This window comes from Eulemur rufifrons, chromosome 28, assembly GCF_041146395.1.
Source record: "Eulemur rufifrons isolate Redbay chromosome 28, OSU_ERuf_1, whole genome shotgun sequence".
Lineage (NCBI taxonomy): Eukaryota > Metazoa > Chordata > Mammalia > Primates > Lemuridae > Eulemur > Eulemur rufifrons.
The window spans coordinates 67,302,288-67,329,451 of record NC_091010.1 but is presented as its reverse complement, the minus strand read 5'-3'; the positions used below and the strand labels follow the sequence as shown (position 1 = coordinate 67,329,451).

Here is a 27,164-nt window from a genome sequence, read left to right as displayed (position 1 = left end):
CTCAGAAAGTCCAGAATGGGAGATAGTCTAAAAGCTATTGGCTTGGTCTCTTAAAAATAAAAAAAAAAACCAATGCCATGAAAAGAAGAAGAAAACAACAAAGTGATGGTGATGGACTCATTCTAGAAAGAGAAAGAGATTAAAGAGACATAGCAACCAATTGCAATGAGTGAATCTGATTTGATAATGTCCCTAATAAAAGGCATAAAAGTTTGGGGAAAATGGAGAAATCTGAATATAACTAACATAAGGGATGGTTGTTATGACCCTGGGGAGCAATAAGACCACTGGGGGGTGTCTTCCTTCCTGAGAGATGTTTGCTGGAGCACGTCAGGCAGGAGCATCACCGTGTCTACACAGACTTGGCTGCACAGACAGAGATATTCAGGGTACGCAAAGGAAGCAAATACACCCACATGCTCACAACTGACAAACTCAGTGCTAGGAATAACGGTTTCCCTGGACTACTCTTTCAGCTTTTCTGTGTGTTAAATAGGGAAAAGAATACATGTCATACTGGTGAAATCTGAGCAAGGCCAGATGAGCCCTTTACCTTGTGGGATACGACCATCACTCCAGGCGCAGAGTGGCAGAATGGAAGTGAACTGTAGGACACTCTCTCATGTCAGAAAATTGGTCCCTGTGGGAGAAACCCTTACATATCTGGTCACAGAGTGCTCTGTGTGAGAGTGTAGAGAAACACAGGGGGTGCATGTACAGAATCACTCAGTGACAAGTGACAAGACAACACGCTCCCTTAGAAGGGCCAGAGTCCTCCCGTGCAGTTACTCTCTGAGCAAGTTCTCTCTTCTCTTCCTGATACTGGATTCGGACTCATGGGAGCCTGCACCAGTGTCTCCATTGCGGAAGATTCTGAAGACTCTTTGTGGCTCAAATCCAGAAGGGGATTGTCTTGATCATGAGAGAGTTTGAGTTGAATATGTCCATTGCTTTTCTTTTCCGGATCAGTCTTTCCGCCCGTGCTCTACACTCAGGTGTTCCTAATAACTGCCATCTTGTATGGGAATGACTCACCCAACAAAAAGGGGCTAAATTTGAGAACTTGAAGTGGCACTCGCTAGAAGGAAGTAGTCACAAGAAAATAGCTAAGGCTATTTTCATATTGAAGTACTAATTAACTTCCAATTATCTCACACAAAAACGATCTTTTATTTTTGATAGTTGTCAGAGTAGAAAAGTAGTCAAACACTGTCTATGTATAGTTAATGGACAGGAACACATTTTACAAAGGTTTGCACAGATTAACAACAGTAAAAAGGTTTACAATCCTCCCAGTATAAATGTGTGACATTCAAATCACAAACGCCATTTATAATGGAAGTCAAATTCTATGCAAATAATTGATTTTCAGAACTGCTGTGTCTATGGGAAAAAAATCCCCTGGGAAATTAGGACCACAACATGTAGTAAATATCGTATCTCCTGCTCTGAGCAAAGCGGGAGGGCACACACATAGATTTCAGCAAATGGCAATAATTTTTAAACATCATTTTGTACACTTTTCATAATCCATATGCTGAAGCTTCCCTTTCAACCACACCACTTAAAAGTTCAGATTAAACGTTTTTAACAGTTGTGTGGATTTTGATCATGTGACTATTATGATATAGGGCAAAGTATTAATTGGAGTCCTAACTTTTCAGGATGGGTAATTGTTCTCTTTCTGAAAATCTTATTACTCAGCCTGGAATGTTATGTGTGATACTGTTCACAGAGTTTCAAGCTACAACTATTCTTTCCACTAACCAAAACAGGGCTTAGGGATACATTTAAGGTTTAATTTTGGCCTTAAATGTTACACATATAAAATCTCATTTCACTATGCCATGATTAAAAAAAAAACATAGCATATAAATATGATATATTATATATTTGAGTATATTCCTATTAGAAACTACTTATTAATATTCAGAGAAAACCAAAACACACAGACATATAAACATATACACATTCTTGTTCCCTGACTTTTATTTAAGGGAAATTGCTATGATTTTAAAGTTTAGATACATTTTTGTTCTTCTTGTAAATTTTAAAATACAATCATGCACTGCATAACAATGTTTCGGTTAAGAACAGAACACATACACTTTTGTGGTCCCATAAGATTATAATGGAGCTGAAAAATTCTTGTTGTCTAGTGATTTCATAGCCATTGGGTTACAATTGCCTACCTTATTCAGTACAGTAACACACTACACAGGTTAACCTATGACTATACACATATATATATACACACATACATACATATGTATATGTGTGTGTGTATGTCTGTGTGTGTGTATATATATATATATATATATATAGTGGCAACAATAAGAAAATTTTGTATTAGAAATAATCCCTTGGAAAAAATCATTTTCTTCTTCCCATGTTTTAATAAAATAGACGTCAAGCTCAGCAAACCTTGTCCTAGAAATGCTAGTGGAGTTTGCTGTATTCTATAGGAATCTGTGGGTATTCTACAGGAACTTATGGGTCCTTAGAAATGGAATCTAGGAGTTCAAGTCAACATGTAATCAGGAGCTTTGCCAACAAGTTTGGTTGCAGCTTTGCAGAGGAGATTTGCCATATGGCAATGTAATTTTAGGTCATCAGGGAGGTAGATCCTAAGCAATAAATTCCCCTCTTTTACACTTTTCCTGATTAAGGTGTATCATAGCTTTACTGAGCATGACTAGGGAATTATTTGGAGAAATGCTGAAAAGCTGAAAAGTCTCTCTGGCTCCTGCTATTGAAAAGTCAACCACTGAATGAGTAGTTAACAGTAGACTCTCCATAGATAACATCTCCAAATTTCCAATTATCCCAAAGCACAGGACAGGAAGCTGTGACCAGAAAAAACAGGAGATTGCTTTGGACTCAGACCCTGAGTCATTCTCCAGTTTAGCACAAGAACCAAGTCTGCAAGTCAGACCTTTGTCTTATTAGAAACATGGCTTCTGAAATCAATCAGAGGCAAGTTCACATGCAAAATCCTATTTAAAATAGAAATATTGGCACCAGCATTTTGTCTAAAACATGGTTATGTGAACAGAGTGAAAGGGACACTCACCACCACATCGGTCCTCATTTTCCCAAAAGTCTTGATCAAGTGGGCATAATGATAATCTTCCATTTGTCGTAAAATAGCTGTCATGCAAGCCACAAAGTTTCCCTGTAAATGAATCAAAAGGTAGAATTAGATGGGGAAAGAACAATGCTCATGGGAAAAGTGATGTCAACCCAGAGTTTGGGGTTTAAAACCTCCAGGGATTAGCAATGGGGCAAGGCTGGAAGACTGCCCTGAGCTCTGCGGCCCTCTGCCCCAGGCTGACCAGCCCAAGGTAATAGCCATTTCCACCCTTGGGATGTTTTTGGATGGGAGGCTTTCTATTTTGCTCTCCCTAAGTGCATTAAATGTTTCCTGTAACAGCGCTGTCCAGATTGGAAAAACAAGCTTTAAATATTTTTGCATTAAATATGCAAAAATTAAAAACAGGATGGAAATCACAGGCACTTATGTTCTCTGCTGTCTTGGAAACTTTGCTGCCCTTATTATCAGGCAAAACGTGTGTGCAGCAACTCCTCTTGGGCCATGGCAAAGAGAAGCCTTTTATTTTTCAAAATCGGCCTGTATCCCCCCTTGGCCGATTTGGAGGCAATCACCAGCAACTCCACAATGAGTTATGGTCCAATTCTTCTCCTCGAGAAGAAGTGGGGGAGGAATGTCGGCTCATCAGAATGTCAAGTGGGAGAGATGGGAATTTCTCACACCAGACAGGACTTGGTGGAAAGGAAAAAAAGGAGGAATAAAGAAAGCAACAAACAAAACTGAGAACGGAGAAGGTAAGGGGGCCAAATCAGTTAGCAAACTGAGGTGGCCTGTATGTGTGCACATGTCCTTTGTGCCTTGAAGGGCATTTGCTTAGGTGGGTGGGGCGGGGGCTAAGCAACCTTGCTGCCATTAACTGCAGTTTCTCACTTCTAGGGTTTGTGGCTAATAACACTAAAGCCTTCCTTGCTTTTGAACATTTTCCTCTGAGTTAACGACATTTTAAGAAACATACGACGTACATTTTCTCCCATTAAAGCAGGACAAGTCTGGTAAGATTATAGGATGAGGCATACTTTGAGATATGTCCCTATTTTTCCCGTATTAAATGAGCTCCAAATCACATTCTTTTACTAACTCTACTTTTACCAGCAATGTATTTGAATGCCTAAGTGTCTTTTATATTAATTTGGAATATGAGCTCTAAAGTGAAATGTTAAAGTCCAACATTTTTTCCAATCCATTTTATATCTATAGAATACATACATGCCTCCAAATGAGTCCTCAAAGGATGCATTACGCAAATTGAACAAATACAATAATGATGATATGGTATCTTCCATTTGCCCAGAAATGTAAATTATTTGTGAATCATGATAATTGCTGAGATTTAGATTCCAAGTTGATGTTCAGGGAAAGAGCTAAATAATGCTTGTTTTCTATTGGAGGAATGATGAGCAAAATGGCAAAATGTCTATTTATGAATATGAACTTTTGAAATACATAAATATTTGGCATCCCATTGAACTCAAGAGAAGCTGCCTTTGAATCTTGTCTACTCCTTATGACAATGACATGCCATCCTTTGGATAATCATCTTAATAATATCACGTGTAGCCCAAGCAATACTCTGGGGCCATTAGAAACACAGCCTCATTCCATCACGCAGTAGATTCTCTTCTTGTGCCACTTGATAAGCGGTGAAACTGAGGCTCTGAAGGAGTCAATGCAAAGCTGGGTGTAGAACCAGCACTCTCGGGCTACAAGGCAGGTACTTGGTGGCTGACCTAATTTCTTTCCCTCTTCTCCAGATGCACGTTTTAATTCTTTCTCTAAGAAACCCTGAAGTCACCGCTGCTGAACAATACGAGGTAGAGAGTCACTTCCCCCACTCCTGAAGTCATCAGGGAAGGTCAGAAGAGGATGAGGAAGAAGAAGGACCTCCGCAGCACTGTGCTCCACGATCAGCCCTGATGCCACCGCTATGACCCTAACACTTCCCCGCGCAATGCGGAGTTTTCTCAGTGCAAGAAGAGGCCTGAACTGGCCTCGGTGCACCTAGTAGGTGCTCACATTAATTTTCTGCAGATCTCAACAGTTAAGCACACTAAAGTGACTGATACCACAAAGGCAGCTATTTATCATCAGAAGCAACAGACCGATGTGCTTGACTTAAAATACCAAGTTGAGAGTAGGAAGAAAAGCAAGACCCGTGAGGGGTCTCGAAATGCCGAGGGCAGAGTAACATTAGTGAGAAACACCAGTGTGCTCGGACTCAGGACAGACACCGGACGTGGACCTACTCAATCAATTTAGGCGCAGATTGCCGTGCGATGCTGAAAAATTCATGCAAGCCAAAGAACGGGAGAGCTGACGTGACACGGGCAATGAAAACCTGAAGAGGACACAGCAATTTTCTTAAAGCAAGTCCTGGGAACACGCGAATGCCCAGTGGGGAAGTCTCCTCTCTAGATGAGAATCTCACAGACCAGGCAACCAAATGGCCCCTGCTTTACAGCGATGGGGACTCATTACAGCAGGTCCCAGGGGCCAGAAGGACAGCCCCTCACCATGAGTTTGAGGCAGTGCTGCCAGGCATTTTGGGTGCCCTTTTTACTAGCCCTAAGGCAGCGTTCCAGAAGCAATCTGTACTGTTCAGTCTTTCCCTGCTTAGAGGAAGCAAGGCTGGCTACTTCAGCTCGTTTCTAAGTTGAAGCATGGACTCTATGAGAAAAGGGGTAACATGCAAGTTAAATTCACAGAACGTCCCCCCTTGCCTCCTGTCCTTTGGGAACGGATTCCCGTTCTTGGGGAATGAGTATTTTTATGGAGGAAGTATTGCAGACACCATGAAGCTTTATTGTTCACATGAACACAGTGGAACCCTACACAGCATACTTGTGGGTTTATAAGGTGAATAACGCAGGTATTTATGAAACTAGTCATATATTAGGAACAAAAATAGAAGAGAACTATGAGAAACAAAACTTTTATTCTGCAAGCTCAGAACAAAATTACTATTCTTTCCTTTAATTGATTTATTTTAAATGCATTTAAGAGTTATATAAAGCTTTTATTTTTAAACAATGGTAGGTTGGCAGGTAGGCTGGTGGCCATTGTGCAGAATTTGTCCTGGAACTTGGGCCTGCAGACTGGGCTCTAGCGCCAGGAGCTGAGTAAAAATAAGTAAATCAAATAAAACACATTCCTTATAACTTCAAAGCAATGCAAAATAGGGGCCCAGAAATCAGGAAATACTTGCAGAAAATTTAAAAACCAGGACATTGAATGCCTAATAAACAAAAAATGTGAACCTCATTAGTAATCAAAGATGGAAATGATATATATCATTATTTGGTGCCAAAATAGCAAAGTATTTAAGTGTGATAATGTTAGCAAGGGTGCAGGGAATGAGGACTCTTCCACGCTGTTGGTGGGAGCATGAATTGCTATAACCTTTTCAAACAGTGATTTGGTGATAGGTTTGAAAAGCCTTGTGAAAAAATACTCATCTCCTGGGTAATTCTACTTCTAACAATCCACCTAAGGAAGTAAATGTAGGTAGGAAATTTCATATGCAAAGATGTCCATCACGTCACTGAAAATATCTAAATATTCAACAGCAAGAAACTGTAAATAACATGATATTTTGTGGGGTTATAAGATAAAATACAGGATGGCCAATTCCATCTGAATCTCAGGTAAACAAGGAAAAATAAATATGTCATAAATACTGCATTAGAAATACTGCCTGGGACATACATATACTAGAAAAAATTATTTGTTATTTGCCAAGTTGAACTAGGTGTCCTGTATTTTTATTAGCTAAGTCAAGCACCCATACCATTGTGTGCAACCATTAATCATTAAACATTAACCATGAACACATGAAACATTTTAATAACATGAGAAAATATTTGAAGAACAAAAAGGGAGATAATTATATATACATTTTAGTAATACAGAGAACATACAGCATAGGAAAAAGAAACAAACAAAAAAATGACTAGAGAAAGAAAACCACAAAATAGTCATCAGGGGAGGGAAAATGAGCCCAGATTATTTTTATAAAAAGAAAATATGTTAATATTTTAAAAGGTGATCCTGAAGGAAAAAGATCTCATCTGGCAGGAGGGACCAACTCTCCCTGCTCTGATCCTGCATTTCCCAGTTTCTCATCCTCAGGAATCTCTCTCGCAGGGCTCCCCCTGTTGGTGTGGACGCGGCTACTGCCTTGTACTACTCCTTAAGCCCAGACTGAGCTCATCCGTCCACCCCAGGAGCCCTCCTAGAAGTACCTCAGCGCCCCATTTTAAATCTGTTTGGGCCCCCAGTGCACAAGCAAGTTGACAGGCAGAATGAAGAACAGACAGGATGGAGGACAGGCAGGATGGAGGACATGTAGGAGGGAAGACAGGCAGGATGAAGGACAGGCAGATTGGAGGACAGGCAGGATGGAGGACAGGCAGGATGGAGGACATGTAGGAGGGAAGACAGGCAGGATGAAGGACAGGCAGATTGGAGGACAGGCAGGATGGAGGACAGGCAGGATGGAGGACAGGCAGATTGGAGGACAGGCAGGATGGAAGACAGGCAGATTGGAGGACAGGCAGATTGGAAGACAGGCAGGATGGAGGACAAGCAGAATGAAGGACAGGCAGGATGGAGGACAAGCAGAATGAAGGACAGGCAGGATGGAGGACAGGCAGGATGGAGGACAGGTAGGATGGAGGACAGGCAGGATGGAGGACAAGCAGAATGAAGGACAGGTAGGATGGAGGACAGGCAGGATGGAGGACAAGCAGCATGGAGGACAGGTAGGATGGAGGACAGGCAGGACGGAGGACAAGCAAAATGAAGGACAGGTAGGATGGAGGACAAGCAGAATGAAGGACAGGCAGGATGGAGGACAGGCAGGATGGAGGACAGGCAGGATGGAGGACAGGAAGGATGGAGGACAGGTAGGATGAAGGACAGGCAGGATGGAGGACAGGCAGGATGGAGGACAGGAAGGATGGAGGACAGGTAGGATGAAGGACAGGCAGGATGGAGGACAAGCAGAATGAAGGACAGGTAGGATGGAGGACAGGCAGGATGGAGGACAAGCAGCATGGAGGACAGGTAGGATGGAGGACAGGCAGGACGGAGGACAAGCAGAATGAAGGACAGGCAGGATGGAGGACAGGCAGGATGGAGGACAGGCAGGATGGAGGACAGGAAGGATGGAGGACAGGCAGGATGGAGGACAAGCAGAATGGAGGACAGGCAGGATGGAGGACAGGCAGGATGGAGGACAAGCAGAATGAAGGACAGGAAGGATGGAGGACAGGCAGGATGGAGGACAAGCAGAATGGAGGACAGGCAGGATGGAGGACAGGCAGAATGGAGGACAGGCAGGATGGAGGACAGGCAGGATGGAGGACAAGCAGAATGGAGGACAGGCAGGATGGAGGACAGGCAGGATGGAGGATAGGAAGGATGGAGGACAGGCAGGATGGAGGACAGGCAGGATGGAGGACAAGCAGAATGGAGGACAGGCAGGATGGAGGACAAGCAGAATGGAGGACAGGCAGGATGGAGGACAGGAAGGATGGAGGACAGGCAGGATGGAGGACAGGTAGGATGAAGGACAGGCAGGATGGAGGACAGGCAGGATGAAGGACAGGTAGGATGAAGGACAGGCAGGATGGAGGACAGGCAGGATGGAGGACAGGAAGGATGGAGGACAGGAAGGATGGAGGACAGGTAGGATGAAGGACAGGCAGGATGGAGGACAAGCAGAATGAAGGACAGGTAGGATGGAGGACAGGCAGGATGGAGGACAGGAAGGATGGAGGACAGGTAGAGCTGAGCATAGGTAGAATAGAAGATGGGTAGAACTGAGGATAGGCAGCACTGAGTATAGGTAGAAGGAAAGATGGACAGGTAGAACTGAGCACAGGTAGAATAGAATAAAGGTAGAACTGAGGAGGTACCAGGTATGCAGAAAGCCAGGCTACATGTGAAGTAAAAAACAAGAGCACTGATGGCTTTGAAATGTGACCTTATCCCCTATATGCCCACACTCAGTGTGTCCAGCCAAGGGGTCTCCCCCTCACTCCAGGGCAGAGGAACACATGCTAATTCTCTAACAAGGGAGTTGCCTGCAAGGCAGAGGAGAGTCTGGCATGAGCCACCTGGCTGAAAATACCTAAGGATAACAAACTAAACTGTAAACCCCTCACTCTCTTCTCTGTTCAATTCCCAGCAAATCAGCAAGGAGGTTTAAACTGACCCCGCCCTGCCAGCCTCAGTCCCAGGATAAACCTGGACAGCAGACTAGAAGAATCATCTTTGGGAAAACTGACCAGCCAAGGAACACATCTACTAATGCTGACGACTGGGGTTCTAACAGGATCAGGCTCAGGCTACCCCGGCTCACCATGCAGCACGGCCTGCCAGCTTCCTTGCTCTGTGCATACCCAGAGACAGGGGGTCTCATCAGAACTCAGGACCTCATGCAAAAACCTCAGCCAGCATTGATACAGGAGATCAAAACAAACAAACAAAAACAGAAGCCAGAGAAAAGAAAGAAAATTCAGGGAATATGAGAGAATTAATGAACTATAATTATTACCCTCAGGTAGATATGAGATTATATCCATGAAACAAGAACATCATGTTGTAAAAAGAAAAAGGAACAAAGACCAAGAAAGGATTCTGGAATATTTAAAATACATTAGTAGAAATAAACAGAAGTGTTGGGAGATAAAGCTGGTGAAATCCTCCAGAAAGTAGAACAAAATCACACACAAGTGCACACACACATACAAACACACACACACACAGAGGGGCAGGGAGGTGATGAAGTCAGAGAATAGGAAAATTGGAGAATCCATACAAGGTAGTCAATATCTAATGAATAGGAATTCCAGAAAGAAACAACACAGAAAATGGAGAGATAAAGAGCTATTTTTATAAAATGGTAGAAGATTCAGGAAAAAATCTACTAGATCTAATACATAAGTTCACTAGATTGCAGTAAACAGATTCAAAATACAAAAATCAATTGCCTTTCTATAAACTAACAATGGGCAATGCAAAAACAAAATTCAGAAAATAATCCCATTTACTAAATTATCAAAAAGAATAAAATAGGAGTATTTAAGAAAAGTATAGGACTTACACACTGAATTTTACTGATATTGAAAACATTGCTAAAGAAATTAAAGAAAATTTAAATAAATGGAAAGACACCCACGATCATCTATTAGTAGTCTTAGTATTGTGAAGAGAGCAACATTCCCCAAAACCGACCTATAAATTCAATGCAATCCTCACAATTCTAGCTGATTTCTTTGCAGAATCAACAAGCCACTCACAGAAGACCACACACTGTATGACTGCATTTTGACTGTGGTAACAGTTAAGCAACTTTGTGATGTACTAAAAACCACTAAACTGTACACCATAAATAGGTGAATTTAATGTTATATGGATTCTATTTCAAGAAAAGTGTTTAAAAATAAAAAAATTAGAGAATTAAATGATATGAGACAATTTCTATAAAAGGATCCATGGACAGCCAGGATTACTAAGACTCACTGTTGGGAGATTTTAAAGTACCAGGGATAAAACGATGATTTTAAAACATCTGAGAGGAAAATAACCCAAGATAAAAGACCTGCCACTGTGGATTATGAATTGAGAATGGAAAAGTTGGTACAAAGGACAGGTGATTTTCAGGAGAAGTCAAACTATTTGCTCTTATAAACCAGGTAATATATTACTCAGACTTAAAATAATAATAATATATTTGGAAAAATCCTTGTAAATCCTATAATCCTTGCAAAGTTCTTCCTTCACTTTATGTTTGTTGAAATAAAAATAAGACTGCTTCTCCTCTTTGCTTTGATTTCCTCACTTATGTGTTTTCATATCATATGGCATTTCTTTAAAGCTATCTCAAAATCCTTTTAGGATTGGGTAGAGGGAGAGGGGAGTATAAGGAAGACATGATAATGAAAAACAAAGAAAAAACAATGTTGTCAAATGAACTCAGAGAAGATAATGTGCTATGCTACATACATTAAAAGTCATGAGTCATCACTGTGCCTTCCAAAGGTATGTGTGTTTTGTTAATTAAATATCTGATTAAACATAAGATATAATAAAAAGATTGAATAGGGCACTGTTGTTAAAACTAAAGTTCACGGAAAAACGGGCATTCACTCACATCATTTATATTTGCAATATCTTTCTCATATAGGCAACCCATGGTAAAATTAAAAACTGCATTTTGCCCAAACTAACAGATGCTGGCAAGGATGTGGAGAGAAAGGGACATTTACTCATACATTGTTGGTGGGACTGCAAACTAATACGATGTCTACAGAAAGTAACATGGACATACCTCAAAGAATTAAAAGTAGACCTATCATATGATTCTGCAATCCCACTACTAGGTATTTACCCAAAGGAAAAAAAGACATTTTATTAAAAAAAAAAAAAAATCACTTGCTCTCGCATGTTTATAGCAGCACAACTCACAATCACAAAGATGTGGAATCAACCCAAATGCCCATCAATACATGAGTGGATTAATAAACTCTGGTATATGTACACCCTGGAGCACTACTCAGCCATAAAACAAAATGGGGATCTAGTATCTTTTGTAAAAACCTGGATGGAACTGCAGGCCATTCTTCTTAGTGAAGTATCCCAAGAATGGAAAAACAAACTCCACATGTACTCAGTACTAAATGAAACTAACCAATCAACACTTATGTGCACATATCGAAGTAAAATTCAAGGGAAATCAAGCAGGTAGGAGGAAGGGATGGATAAATTTACACCTAACGGGTACAACACACACTAACGGTGAAGGGCACGCTCACAGCTTTGACTCAAACTGTACAAAAGCAAATTATGAAACCAAAACATACATACCCCTGTAAAATTCTGAAATTAAAAATAAAAAGCCCTGCATTTCATTCCTTTTTTCACCTAAAGATAAATTCAGTCCTGTGATTCCTTGCCTATATTCAATATATGGTTAACTTTGACTTATTTAGTTTCTAAAATAGTGTGATTTCCTTATTTTATAAAGAATCACAGAGTGAAGAATGTTTATTTCAAAAAAACTACACAAAACAGAAAATTGTACAGTTGATAACCTACGTTAACGTCATCTATTAGCTATTTTAAACTACTACCAACAAAATTAAACCTGTATCTTAAACTTAAATTGGATACTTTGTTTGAATTCATAGAACACTAGTATCTCATATCATTCCAGACACTACAAGGAAAGAAATATAACTTTAAAAACAAAATCAATTTCAATTTTACAGCAGCAGTAATTGTAGGAAGATGTTTATTGGACAAATATTACAAAAGGGATCTTAAGTTGCCCATAACAATTATTTGCTACTTATTCGATGTAATAATTTAAACACATATTCACATTTATTATGAAGGATAAAAATAAATTACAATCAAATTTTACATATAAAAATTATACTTTATGATATGAGGAATATATACTTTGTATGCAACTCCTTCATATAATTCACTTGATACTAAAACAAGATAGACAGCAAAGCAGAAATTTTTATATTTTATTTTTATAAATTCAATAAATCAGATTATTTTAGAGCCTCAGAGAATTTGAATTTTCCAAGTGTTGTGGCATGATATAGAGTATCTGTAAACACACTATAATCACAAGAGTTTCAATAAGCTCTTACTATTAAAGAGAAGATCAGTATGTCCATACATTTTTTTTTTCAATTTACCTCTGTCCATTAAAAAAATGACTACTATCATAGTTTAAAGTTGAAACTCTTCCTTAGGTAAAATGGAATTCCTCTGTATGAATCATAAAAAGATAATGTCCTGAATTTTATTCATACTGGTTGGATAATGTAATAAGGAAGAATTTATGTCATATACCAAGTGTTAAAAAATTAAATTAATAAATCATAAGGAGGATAAAAGATATTTTAAACCATGAGATTATTATATGATAGGAACATAGATATATGTCATAAGTTATTTATTATAAAATACTTATTTGTGTGTAAAATGTACATATATTGTGTGTGGTTATACGCTCAAACACTGTACATCACAAGAGATCACCCAATAACTTGTCTGCTTACAGCTACGTAAGCTGCCAGAGTGAGTACTGCAATAAATGCCTTAATGTTTGTTTTCAAAATTGCCTCCTGCGATGGAGTGTGACTCAGTGGCTACTCTTGTGGGTGCCCAAGAGAAACTCTGCAGGAGCCGTGTCCCTGCCTAGCAGGGGCATAGGGAAAACACAGAGCAGGAAGCACATCCTGGGAGGCTCCACGTCCATCCCTTGTCACCCCTTTCCACAGCCCTGAGAAATGTGAAGTTTCCCAAATTGGAACATGCCATAAGAAACTGAGGGGATATGGATAAAATGGAAAGAAGATTCAAAACAGTGCAGAGTATTAACAAGGGCAACACTCGGCAAACGTTCCAGGAGTGTGCAGTGTGCTCAAAGCACTGAGTTCCTGGGGCATGGCCAGCCGGTGATAAAAACAGCCCCTGCCCAGGGTGACCACCAAGGGGCCTGGGGCCTGACCCTCTTCCAGAATAGCAGGGCCACAACAATGGGACACAGGAGGTGGCTTGAGGAGGCTCCCCTGGCCACTTGGGTCAATCTGAGTATTAAAAAGAACAAGGAGAGCAAAGGATATGACACATTGAAAGAGAAAAACATCCAGTTGTCTATACAGAGATATACAAGGGGTGGGCGCAGGTGGGGTTTACGGGAAAAGTGAGGCTGTTCCCTACAGAGGACAGCAAACTACAACTGCAGAAGGAAAGAGATAACTCAGCTCCTAACGGAATGGACGATGCAGACAAAGATTCTCAGTGGGCAATGAAACCATTAGGAGAAGGGTCTCTGGGGACAAGACATTCTATCAGACTGAAAGCTTCGCTCCCCAGCTTCTTCCTAATTCCAGCCTGGGCCCCCTGGTGAGCCAGAGTGCTAAGCACACATTATCACTTAGGTAATATTTTTTGCTAAAAATGCTCAGTCATGAGGAAATAAATTCATGGGTCCAGAATATGGAACACTTGATAAGACAACTGTCTGGGACCCTTAAAAAAAGTCAATGAGAACATTTCATGTGGAGTAGATATTGCATTATACTAGGGAATCATTATTAATTTTTTACAGGTGTCATAATACCATTTGTGACTATGTAGCAGAATTATTCTTAGGAGATACATGAAACAATTAGGGATGATGTGTCATGGGGTCTGTGAACAACTTTTGGTCGGGCAAAAAAAAAAAAGAAAGTTTACACAAACATACAAACATTTAGAGAGAGGGCAGGGATGATGCAGCTATGGCGAAATGCTAACGTGTAGTGAATCTGGTTGGTGGGCATGCAGGTTTACTATGATATTGATTCAACATTTCTGCACATATGAAAAATTTCAAAATACAAAGCAGAATGAAAACAACTTCTACCCACAGTCTAGTGAGAAGACATATATGAGAACAATTAATTAAGACTCAATGTTGCAAATATTATAAAAGGGAGTTATTACAGACTGCAAGGGAATTTTAAATAGGAAAGTTTTTTTTCCCAATCAAAGGGACTATTACTGAATGTAATAACAGAACTACAAGCAATGATTTAGATATTTTAACCCACACTTGGGCGAGGGGGAGCAGTAAAGAAATTTAAGCAACAGGAATATTCACTCGGGAAAATGTCTGGGGAACTACAATATAACTAGATGGTTTGGTTGCTTTTGCATATAAAGCTCTTCTGTATGTATTCTTCTTAAATGCAGGAATGTTCATTTATTTGGACCATTCACTGTAGAGATGTACTCCTGCCTTATGAAAATACTCTATAGTGAAAGTGGTAAGGAAAAGTACAAATGTCCTGTTTCTGTACAAAATGTGGATCACAATGTCGCTCGTGTTCCTGTCATTATTTTATAATACATTCTTTTTGCTTTATGGTAAAAGTTACATAGATACATGATAGATAATTAGTTTAGGAGTCAAGAGTAAAGGCATCAGAGTCAGAAAATCTGGAAAAATCACTTGACCATGATTGAAGATGCTGTATAACGTAGAATAGGTTATTTAACCTCTCTGAGCCTCAGTTTCCTCATCTGTAAAATTGGGATAGTGATTCTAAAATCTAGAATCCTTGACAAGTTTAATTAGGTCTGTATTTAATGATATCAGCACAGTGGCTAGCTACATAGATGCATGGCGGCTACAATGATGATGGCGGCCAGGATGACAGAGAAGAACATACAAAATCATAAACAGAAGAATATCTTAAAGTCACAAAATCGTATACTGAAACCCACAAAACACTGATGATACAATCAAATAAGACCTTAAAAAGTGAAAGAATAGCCCATGTTCACGGACTGGAAGACCCAGTATTGTTAAGATGCCAGTAGATCTACAATTTTTAAATGCCAGCAGCCATTTACATAGAAATTATGAATAACAATTTAATTCTAAACTTTATAAGGACAAGCAAAAAATGTAAAATAGCCACGGCAACTTTGAACAAAGTTGAAGGACACACACAACCTGATTTTAAGACTTACAATAAAACAACAGATATCAAGACAGCGTGGTCCTGGAAAGTACAGACGTATAGCTACAACATACTGATCAAACACCTATGGCTAATTCATTTTCAAAGGTGCCAAGAAAAATCAGTGTGAAAATACAGTCTTTTCAACACATGGTGCTGAAATAGCTGGACACTGAAATGAAAAGAAAGGAAGAGAAGAAGGGAGAGAGGGTCAGCCCATACCCTACACCATACACAAATATTAACTCAGAAGGCATCAGGGATCTCAGTGCAAAACTTAAAACAATAAAACTTTTTAAGGAAAAGATAGAAAACCTTTGTGATCTTGGCTTGGGCATATATTTCTTAGGATACAAAAAGCATGAAACATAAAACAAAAAAAAAATTATAAATTAAAGTTTTTCAAATTTAAAAAGTTTTGGTCTTTGAAGACACTATAAAGGAAGTAAAAAGGCAGGCTGCAGAGCTGGAGAAAACATTCACAAAACATGTATCTGGCAAAGGGTTTGTATTCAGAATATATAAAGAACTCTCAAATCCATAGTAAGAAAGCAACCCACCAAAAACTGGGGAAAAAATTTGAGCAGACATTTCACCAACAAAGGTACATAAGTGGCCAAGACCCACATGAAAGCATGTCTATGTCACTAGTCAACAGGAACATGCAAATTAAAACTACATTGAGATACCACTACACACCTATTAGAATAGCTAAAATTTAAAAAGAAAGGAAGATGCAGAGAAACTAAAATTTCATCTGTGTCGTGTTGGTCTGAAGGCAAAATGGTAATAGCTATTTTGGAAAAGAGTTGGCAGTTTCACATGTAGTTAATAACATACTTAGCACTTGACCCAATTATTGTGCTTCTAGGTATTAATATTTACCCAAGAGAAATGAAAACCTATGTTCACACAAAGACCTCTATACGAATATTTATAAGTAGTTTTATTCATAATTGCCAAACGTGGGAGACAATCTTAATATCTGCCTAGTAAATGGACAAACAGATCATGGCACATTCATGATGAAATACTACTCAACAGTGAATAGCAACAAGCTACTGATAAACATGACTGAATCTCCAACACCTTGGCTAAGTGAAAGAAGCCAGATACATAAGGCTATATACTGTATGAATCCATTCTCATGTCACTCTGGAAAAGGCAAATTTTCAGTGACAAAGGGGAGACAATTGACTATAGAGGGGCATAAGGGATATTTTTAGGGGAATGGAAATATTTTAATTCTTGTAGTTGATGATGGCTGCAAAACTATACATATTTGTCAAAATTCAGAACATAAAAGGGTAGATTTTACCGTATAACCTTAAAAAATGTATAAAGAAGAAAATTTGAAAATCATGATCTCCTATATGCCATATGCAATTAATATTAATACTTCCATGGACTCCTTTTCGCTCTTACACTTATATAGAAACAGACTAGTTTCAATTTAATTAATACTTTAAATATTGTATCTTTCAAATGGTTTTGCTATTCAGTATTGCAAGTCCTACCTCATTACTCTTGTTTTTCACATTTTTCTTGAGTATCCCTGCCAATTTATTCTTTTGCATGAACTTTAGAACCACATTATTGAGTTTGAAACAAGTCCCACTGGGATTCAAATTGGAATTCCATTGAATTTTTAAATTAATTGAGGAGGCTTACAATATCGGCCTTCCCATTTAGACACATAAACTGTATCTCCATTTGTTCAAGTCTATTTTTACACATTCAGGAATATTTTGTGGTTTTCATCACATGAATCTTAAATGAGTCTTCTTGTTTTGAGTTTCTGTTGGGGGGAATGCATTTTTCAATAAGCTTTCAAACATTCTCTGTATTTTTATTTGTATATTAGAGAAAACTATTGATTTTATGTGTATGTTTTGTAACTGAACCTACAGAATTATTTTATTACTTCTGACATTGGGCTTTTGTTGTTGTTTTTTTATTTGTTTGTTTGTTTTGCTTTGGAGAGAGTTTCTAAATAAACCAAACCCAAACCAACATCTGTCAATATTTTTGTGTTGTTTCTATTCTAATTGCTCTAAGTCTTAATTCTGTTTCTAGACTTACTACACAGACTTGCACTATCAGGAAAATGTAAAGTTATAATAATGACAGCATTATTTGTTTTCTTAGTGGTTTCAATGGGCATGGCTTTAGGGTCTAATTTTTAACTATTATTTTGAATGTTGGCTTATGATACCGTGTACGTCATGTCAAGAAAGTATTCCTAACCTAGGGATCAATTACAACAAAATGCTTCAAGCTAAACAAATAATGGTTATTGGTATTATTTCAAAATAAGAGGTCTATTATTGAAGAGCAAGTGGATCAACAGTCAAATTGAGCATTTACAAGCACATCATATGGATGCTTTAAAATTCTTATTAATAGAGTAAGACCGATAGTCCCCCAAAACATAATGATGTAAGGTCAAACTATAATAAATCAAAACTGAGAAGATCAACATTTTTTATAATTCTTATTTCCTAGAGGCAGGATGTAGCACCATCGTTTACTCATTCACTTAAACATTTACAAAGGCATACTGTGTATCAGAGGCTGTTCCTGAAGCCTTCATGAAGCTCACATTCTATTGGGAGTGCATTGCCAGAGAGCTAGCTTATTGGCAGCTGAATTTAAACATTAGCTTCACTTGTCAGAGTTGACATTAATTAGTATCTTAATAAGACCATCTGGTACCTGGAGTAAGTTAATAGTCAGCACTTGGCAAGTATACATTGTAGATGTTTTCACACCACATTTTGTGGGGGAAAAAAACCTCTTGGATGTCTGCTCATTGAGAAAAATATTCAAGTGGATATCAATCTAAATATATATCAATGTATGCATTGTTATATAGATATTATTTATATTTCCAATTTCCAAGTTATTATTTTTACACAGACATAATGAAAATATTAAAAGAGGCCATTCCACTAATCTCACCAAAATTTAGAGCTACACTTTGTAATTACAAAATGGACAATTAGCATTGATCATAATGGTGACTATCATAATTTTAATTAGAGAATATAAAACACTGGTTTATTAAGATTAATCTCCTTGAACAAAATTCATATATTTTAATGATTAATTTTTTTACTTATGACAATCAGACATTTCAGTTATTTGCCTCACATATAAAAATAAAAAGGAACCATGACAAATCAAATCAATTTCCCTTCACCTAAACCCAAAACTCCAATTACCAGTCACATAGAGAAGATGCAGATTGGAAGTCACTATGCAACAGATGTTCAGTCAAGATTTTTTATTTTTTTATTAATCTTGCTTAGATGAGATCTTAACAGCATGCAGTGGAAGGTGAATCCACAAAGTAGTACTATAATGACTAATTTTAATTACTTTCCAGAATCGCTACTTGTTTGCAAAATTCAGCATGTTTTTCACAAGCTAATTATTTGTCTACATAGTTAAAAGTTGCAAAATGTAATGCTCCTAGCTCCTGTCTAAACAAGAAGCACACAAGGCAATGAAATGAAGTCGACTCGTTTTGAATTTAAACCAGCTGGGTTGGTGTCATGACGAGGCAAAAAGCAGAAATCCAGATTGATCAGTTGAGTTGAAACACAGTCAGCAGGAGGCATTGAGAAACCTCACACACCACAACATGGGAATTCTAGTAGGAAAAGCACCATTACATTGGATAAAGCCATCATCAGAAATAAGAACAACTGCAGTACTGGTGCGGACCCAAGCACAGACCTACGAGGCCACAGTGAGCGCTCCTGCCCCATCACCTCTCTGGCTGCACCTGCGTCCCTCTCATTGCTCCAGACACACTGTGAGACATGGGATCCCTGAACTCCCCATCCTCGCCCATTAGGGCTCAATTCTACCTGTGCCCACTAGAGAAGGCTTCTCCCCCACATGACCACTGGGCTCACCTCCTTCTCTCCTTCAAAGCTTGGCCCCACGGGCCCCTTTTCCAAGTGCTCTTCCTGCCACTACCATTGCAAGTGGGAACGCATCTCCGAGTCCCAGTGCACCTGATCCCCTCGTCTGCCTTCTCCATGTACCGCTCACGGTCATACAAATTACAGAATCTGTCTGCTTATTACATTGTTTATCGTCTCTCTTCACTAGAATATAAACTCCATGAGGGCAGGTATCTTAGTTTTGCTTGCTGAGGGATGCCTAGAGCTTAGAAGAGCGCTTTCACCTAGGTGGCACTCAATAAGCCCACGACATGCCTGCCTGGCTGAATGCACGCAGTCCTCCACTTGTTCTAAAGGAGATTTAAAGGCAAGGAAAAGAGGAGGAAGGCCTGATACCAAAAGCAGAAAGGAAAATGATTCGGTACAACATAGGCCATGACTCTAAATAAGGAGAAAATGACTCTATTAATTAAAGAGTGAACATAATTCTGACAAAGTGACAGATTTTTACTTCTAGTCTTTTTGAATACCCTCTAACCTGTAGCTAAAAGGCACAATCCTTTCCATGCACTGAATTATTTTCACAATAAACTTAAAATGTATATTCGGAGACACTAACCATACCAAAATTCTGTTATATCTAATAGTAGCGAATTCATATTTTCAAAATATCTTTGTCGTGGGGTTTGCAGGGAAGGCATTTAGATGTTAGAAAAGAGCTTGGCTTCAATCTACCCACTCTCCAAGTCATCATTTCCAAGGCAAACTGTAACCCTGCCCTGCCAAAAAATGGTTGCCTGAGGAGTCTTAAAACAAAACTTCCTGATTGTTTAACGAAAACCACATTTAAAAAATACAATCCAATATGCTAGAAATTATAAAAAAATAAAATACTTAGGAATAATTTAATCAAGGAGGGGAAAGATCTGTATGCTGAAAACTATAAAACACCGATGTAAGAAATAAATGAAAAGCTACCTTGAGCTCATGGATTGGAAGAATTAATATTGTTAAAAAGTCTGTACTACTCAAAGTGATCTACAGATTCAATGCAAGCCCTATCAAAATTCCAATGACATTTTTCACAAAAATAGAAAAAATAGTCCTAAAATTTGTATGAACCACAAAAGCCCCAGAATAGCTAATGTAATCTTGGACAAAAATAGCAAAGCCAGAAGCATCACACTACCAGATTTCAAGATCTACGATAAAGCTATAGTAATCAGAACAATATAGTACTGGCCATAAAAACAGACATATCGACCAATGAAGCAGGATACAGAGCCCAGAAATAAATCCATGCATTTATAGTCAATTGGTTTTTGACAAGGATGCCAAGAACACACAATGAGGAAAAGACAGTCTCTGCAATAAATGATGCTGGGGAAACTGGATACTCACATGCAGAAAAATGAAATTAGACTCTCATCTCACACCATATACAAAAATCAGCTCAAAATGTATTAAAGACCTAAGACTCAAAACTGAAAAACTACTAGAAGAAAACATGGGGAAAAGCTTCTTGAAACTGGTTTGGGGCTGGGCAGTGAGTTTTTGATTTGACTTCAGAAGCATAAAGAAAGCAAAAGTAGACAACTGGGATTAAATCAAACTATGATAAAAAGCATTTGTACAGTAAAGGAAACAACAGAGTGAAGAGACTACATACAAAATGGGAGAAAATATTTGCAAACTATACATCTGATAAGTGGCTAATATCCAAAATATATAAGGAACACAGACAACACAGGCAAGAAATCAACCTGATAAAAAAAATGTGCAAAGGAACTATTAATAGACATTTTTCAAAAAAGACATACAAATGGCCAACAAGTATATGAAAAAATACTCAACATCACTATCATCAGAGAAATGCAAACTGAAACTACAATAAAATATCACTTCCACCTGTTAGAATGGCTACTACCAAAATGACTAAAGATAACAAATGTTGGAGAGGATGTGGAGAACAGGGACCCCCTGCGCACTGTGGGTTGGAAGGTAAAATAGCACAGCCATTACGGAAAACACTATAGAGGTTCCTCAAAGAATTAAAAATAGAACCAACATGTGATCCAGCAATCCTCTAGTGGGCAGATACCCAAAGGAAACGAAATCAGTGTGTCAAAGTGTTATCTGCCCTCCTGTACGCACTGCAGCACTCCTCACAGCAGCCAAGATATAGAATCAACCTACGTATCCGTCAGTGGATGAAAGGATAAAGAAAATGTATTATATACACAAGAGAAAGTAATGCCTATCCCAACCCCCATTTAGCATATCATAAGGCATAGACATAAAAATAGAAGTGTGGTAAAACCTCAGGGTCTTCTCCACTCCCAGAGATAGACCCACTTCCCCTCAGGAAACGAACTTTTGCCTGCTGCTCCTGTGCAAAGCAGCTTGCAATAGAGGCTGCTTGCGTGGAAGTGTGGAAGTGTCTGTCATCACGCCGTCGCATCCGCCCGGCTTGTGATTCCTCCAAGCCAGGAGCCAAAGAACCGGGGCAACACCTTTACACACTCCGCCCTGACAGATACCAGGTTTGTTCGGTTTTCTATTTTTACAGTCTTGTACACAGTTTCCATGCCTGGCAGTTAAAGGGTGAAAAGGTGAAAAGGCTATTTGTAATATTCTAAGCTATGTACCCAACAGTGGGAAATGAAAAGGCTAACTTCCCCCAATTATTCCAATGCAACCCCAAACTCCTCGGACAGAAATCCTTCACACTGATGTGTAGTTAATTAGCTCTAACTAAGGAAGCCCTTCATTTGGCTGCGGGCAGTCTGCAGCAACACGAGATGGCAAAGAGAGTAAACAAAGAAAAGGAGAAGTTCTGTAGTAACCTTAGTTATGTCATTTCTCTGGGATCTCAAAGGAACAATGAAACTCAGAAAACATCAAGGTCATGCCTTGGGTTACCTGCCTGCCTTCCTGCTCTGCCTCAGGGAAGGCATTTAGACACCTCCCTGCGCCCCTGCCCTTGGTGGGGTAAGTGGAGGACTCCATATTAGACTGACTAAAATGTGTTAATTTTTTGTATTTAGCAAAAAAACATACAATTATTTAAAAAAAAGTAAATGTCTGCTTAATACTTAAGAGTTCAGTTACATGGGCCCTAGTAAAAATTATAATTCTTATTCTCCTTCCCATAAATTACTTTCTATATTTCTGGCACATTATAACATATGACTTCCAAACCTCTCCAATTCAGATTTCCTGATGGGAAGAGAATAGTTAATGGTGAAAAAATGTGAATTTCAGGATATACTTTGAAAAATAAATTTTATACAAACACGCACAACTTACCCAAAAGTAGATTACAAAAGAACAAATGATGATTTTTCTCATATCTGTTCCTGGTTCAATGATTAAGCATAATTGTTTCTATTTTAATAGCCCAAATAACACATTCAGATCCATTAAAACATACTTGACCATTCTACCATTTTGAGTCTAAGATAATTTTTATTGCATGAACTCTTCCTTGCCCTTCCTGCAAAACTCCTACTTCAAATTTCCACTTAAATAATTTATGCTATAATTAAAATACATAGATAAAATAGAGATATACATATCAACATTAGTATTCCTAAATAGTCATTCTCCTTCTTAAATAACATGGTCCAAAGTTGTCTCTGGATATAAATAAGCACAATTATTTCTTATTAAGTAACTGATGATTCATGAAAAAAATTGATTTCCCATGGACAAAAAGTGAATAAATGAATTTTAAGAAGGAGGATGTCTACGTAAGCTCAAAACATGGTTATAAACACAAACCCAAGAAAATATCAATATCTTTTCTTTTTTTCTTTTTTTTTTTTTTTGCTGTGAGTCTCTAACTAACTTTGATGGGCTAAACAGCAAAAATCAAACACCAGAGTTAACATAGCAGAAATGGCTACATTAACTCACTTCTCACCCAACAGCACAGGTCGGCATCTCTTCACTTTTTCGTTTCCCTGCCTGGTGAGACAAGTCACGAGGCTCCACCTGGATTCTCACTGTTAGCTAAGATTTCCTGGGTCCCTCTCCATATACAAGGAGATGGTGATATGCTCAAAAAAGGGTGCTGAGGAGAGTGGACCAATATCATTAAAAATGGCACTTCTTAAAAAGAAATGCCACTTCTTTATATAGACAAATGTCACTCCCAAAGGAGCTCCCAAAGTGCTCTTTGTCCGATGTTCTGTGTTCTCTGTTTGTGTCTTGGTGAAGAAGAATGCAGGTTAAGTACCTCTTATCCGAAATGCTTGGGACCAGAAGTATTTCAGATTTTGAATTTTTTCAGATTTTGGAATATTTGCGTTATACTTACCGGTTCAGCATCCATCATCGGAAATTCGAAATGTTCCAGTGAGCATTTTCTTTGAGCATCATGTCAGTGCTCAAAAAGTTTCAAATTTTGGAGCATTTCAGATTTCAGATGTTCAAAGTAGGGATGCTCAACCCATAATATTAATATTCTACTAAATAAGTACAAATTGAGGATACATTAGCAAAATGGAATTATTAAGCTCAAGAAAATCCTAAGTTAAATAATACGCTATTAAGTTAAAAAGCACTAACAGATAATTTGATAGCACTAATTGATTTTTAACTTTCTAAATGATAAACACACAATAGTTAATTTGCTTTTGTATACATTCCTATAGTTTTCTTCCAAAAGTATCATTGAAAGTTGCTAATTTGTGTTGTTTCAAATTTTTCACAGATCACTAAAACTAAATAAACATTTTTTAAACTCAAAAAGGTTTTCAGTGTTGATTTCTTAGTTGCGACCAACGTACCATAGTAATCTAAGATGTTAACAATGGAAGAAATGAATGACGGGTACATGGGAACAGGCTATAACACTTTTGCAACTTTTAGGAATCTAAACTATAAAGTTAATATTTTAAAATATAGGGGAAATGAAATGTCAAGGGAAAAAAAGCAATTTCTATGGAAGAATGCTAAGATGGCAATTTGACACACACTGAGTTAAGTAGTTTTTTAAAAACATCCATACAATAAAGAAACTAATGTCTGAAAAGAGATATTTAAATTTAACAAGCCTAGTATTTGTGGGTATACTAAATACTTCTGTGGTTCCTGTGAGGATATTGTGGGAGCTGCTGACAGGCAGTGATGTGGGGGGTATTTTTCAGGATGCACACAGACTGATACAGAAAAGGTGATTTAGTAAGCTAATCACACAATTACTTTTTAACATGCCTTTGGAAAGTGCAAATCCTGATTAAAAATAAATGCTTGAAATTTCAGCATGTATAAAATTTAACATCTGTAACCCCCTGTGCTGCTCTTGGAAGCTCAGATGCAGCCACTCTTCTTCCCCGCATCCAAGTCTAAAGACTGCAAGGACAAAAAGCAATGAACGGTGCCATTAAAACTGCATCTCCCTGATAGAATCCCATTAAGTTAAAGAGTCTCTGTCAAACACCCTCACCATAATATTACTTCGTTACGCGGCAAGTCTGCACATTGGACATCATCTCACTCTGCTCTGAGTGAGGCTAATGGCTCTACGGCTGTTCAGAACAGAGAATCTGAGCATCAAAGGATGCAGAATATTGGCCCAAATGTTTAACCTTCATATTTTTTTTAACTGAAATAGCCCTACACCAAATTAAGGAAATAACTGAAGAAAACCTAGCAAAGGACAGATAAGCCATAATTTGCAGGTTCCGCACAGAGACCATTTCAAGCCACATTCTGACTCAGTCCTCACCAGGACACCACTTCCCCTATGATGTCTTGGTGAGCTCTGCTCGCAACGTCACCTCAAAGCAAAGGACATTTGACCTTGAGTGTTGACACTCTTTGTGGACAGCCACATTTTCAACTATTTACATGGCTTACTAGGGGCCCTGGAGCAGCAAATCAAAGCATGAAAGTAGCCAAATGCCGCAGGGAAACTGAAAGGGACGGTGGCCACACAGACACACAGACTGCTCCGAGCTGGTGTGGTCAGACCTTGAGTCAAAACACAACTGTGCTTTAACCTGGAGAGGCAAAAACATGATGCTCACATGCCTTTTACTTTACCTTGGCACATATGAGCACCAAGACCTTGATACGGGATCCTGATATCCGTTTGCTAGGGAGTCATGATAACACACCACACACTGTAAGGCTTATACGACAAAGACTAGTTTTGTCAGTTCTGACACTGGAAGTCCAACACCAGGGTGCCAGCCGGTTTGGTGTCTTCTGAGGCCTACCAGTCGCTGCCCTGAGCATGCTGCAGACCTCCACGCTGCAACCAAATATTCAAATGTTTTTCAACAAAAAGCAGACAAAATAAAGTCATTAAAAGGTTAATTAACTTGAAAATTAACAAATAGTTTTCATTTTTTGAAATTATTAAGTACACAATACCTAATTTTTACAAAGGAATGGACATTTTTAAGTGTATCTAATTGAAGTTTCTTGAATGTGGCCTTATTTGATTACAGCTGAATTAATGCAGCCTTCCAACATGAGAAGGTTCCCCACCCCTGTCTAGGAGCCCCCTAGTGTCCCTTTCTTAGCTTTTCCACACTCTTTCCTGGCAAAGAGTCTTAGCCCAGCAGGACACATAAGTGGAAGGAACGAATGTTTAATCACATGAAATCTTCGAACTTGATTCTGTAGTTTTCCCCTCGTGCTCTCAGCATTTATTTTGAACACGTACTCTGTGCCAAAGACTCTGTGAAGGGATATGGATGCAGAAATGTGAAGATGCAGCCTCAAAACTTGAGAATCTCAATCTGCAACGAAGACGACCCTGTGAACAACGGACAGCGCTGCCTGAATGAACGTAAATGGAAGAGCCACCCTGCACCTGCTGCAGATGGAGGCTGTGGCCGTGGTGGGTGTCAAGGAGCAGGACGGGTGGGCAGAGTGTAAGGGACGGCTCCAGGGACGAGGTCAGAGCTGGCACTGCCAACAAGTGCATTGGGAAGGGGATTCCATTTCAAGAAATGCTGTCAAAATCAGCCCAATAACCTAGAGTAGTCAAACACTCAGAGACAGAGAGTAGAATGGTGCTTCCGGAGAGGCCAACGGGAGGGGAGAAGAGGAGAGTTGTTGTGAATGGGCATAGGGTTTCAGTCTTGCAAGCTGAAAAGAGTTTTGGAGATTAGCTCCATAAAAATGTGAATATACTTATTACCACTAAATATGCATTTAAAAATGGCTTATTAAATTTTGTGTGATGTACATTTTACCATAACTACAATTTTTAAATAAAGAAAAAAAAAGTCCTGACATGACCTAGAAGGTCCACGTGGACAAAATTGCCAAGAGTTAAGCAAGTAGGCCAAGATGAGATACGAGTAAGTGGTAAAAAGCTACGTGAGTCACCCTGAAACAGCAGTATGCTTAACCAAAACCTTTCCTTCCACACTGCTGCTCTGAACAGATGCTGAAACTGCATGTTCACATTTGTTGGGACTTGCAGAATATTTTCAGGAAGTCTCGTTCAACAAAGATGAACTAACTAATGGCCTCTTCTTTACCCTTCTGTTCTACTTTTACCTAAATGGATAACCTCAGAACGAATCAGCAGACCCAATTAGTTAATCTGAAGAATTAAATAAACAATATCCTAGAAGT

The 27,164-nt window shown here is 38.8% G+C and overlaps 1 protein-coding gene across 1 annotated transcript in view; it reads right to left on the bottom strand.

Moving 5' to 3' along the window:
• The window catches only part of DOCK1 (dedicator of cytokinesis 1), a 470,019-nt gene that overhangs the window by 171,473 nt on the left and 271,382 nt on the right, over positions 1-27,164 (bottom strand). The window contains exon 28 of the mRNA XM_069460828.1: positions 3,074-3,175. Coding sequence (XP_069316929.1) covers positions 3,074-3,175 — 102 coding nt within the window. The remainder of the gene's footprint in view (positions 1-3,073; positions 3,176-27,164) is intronic.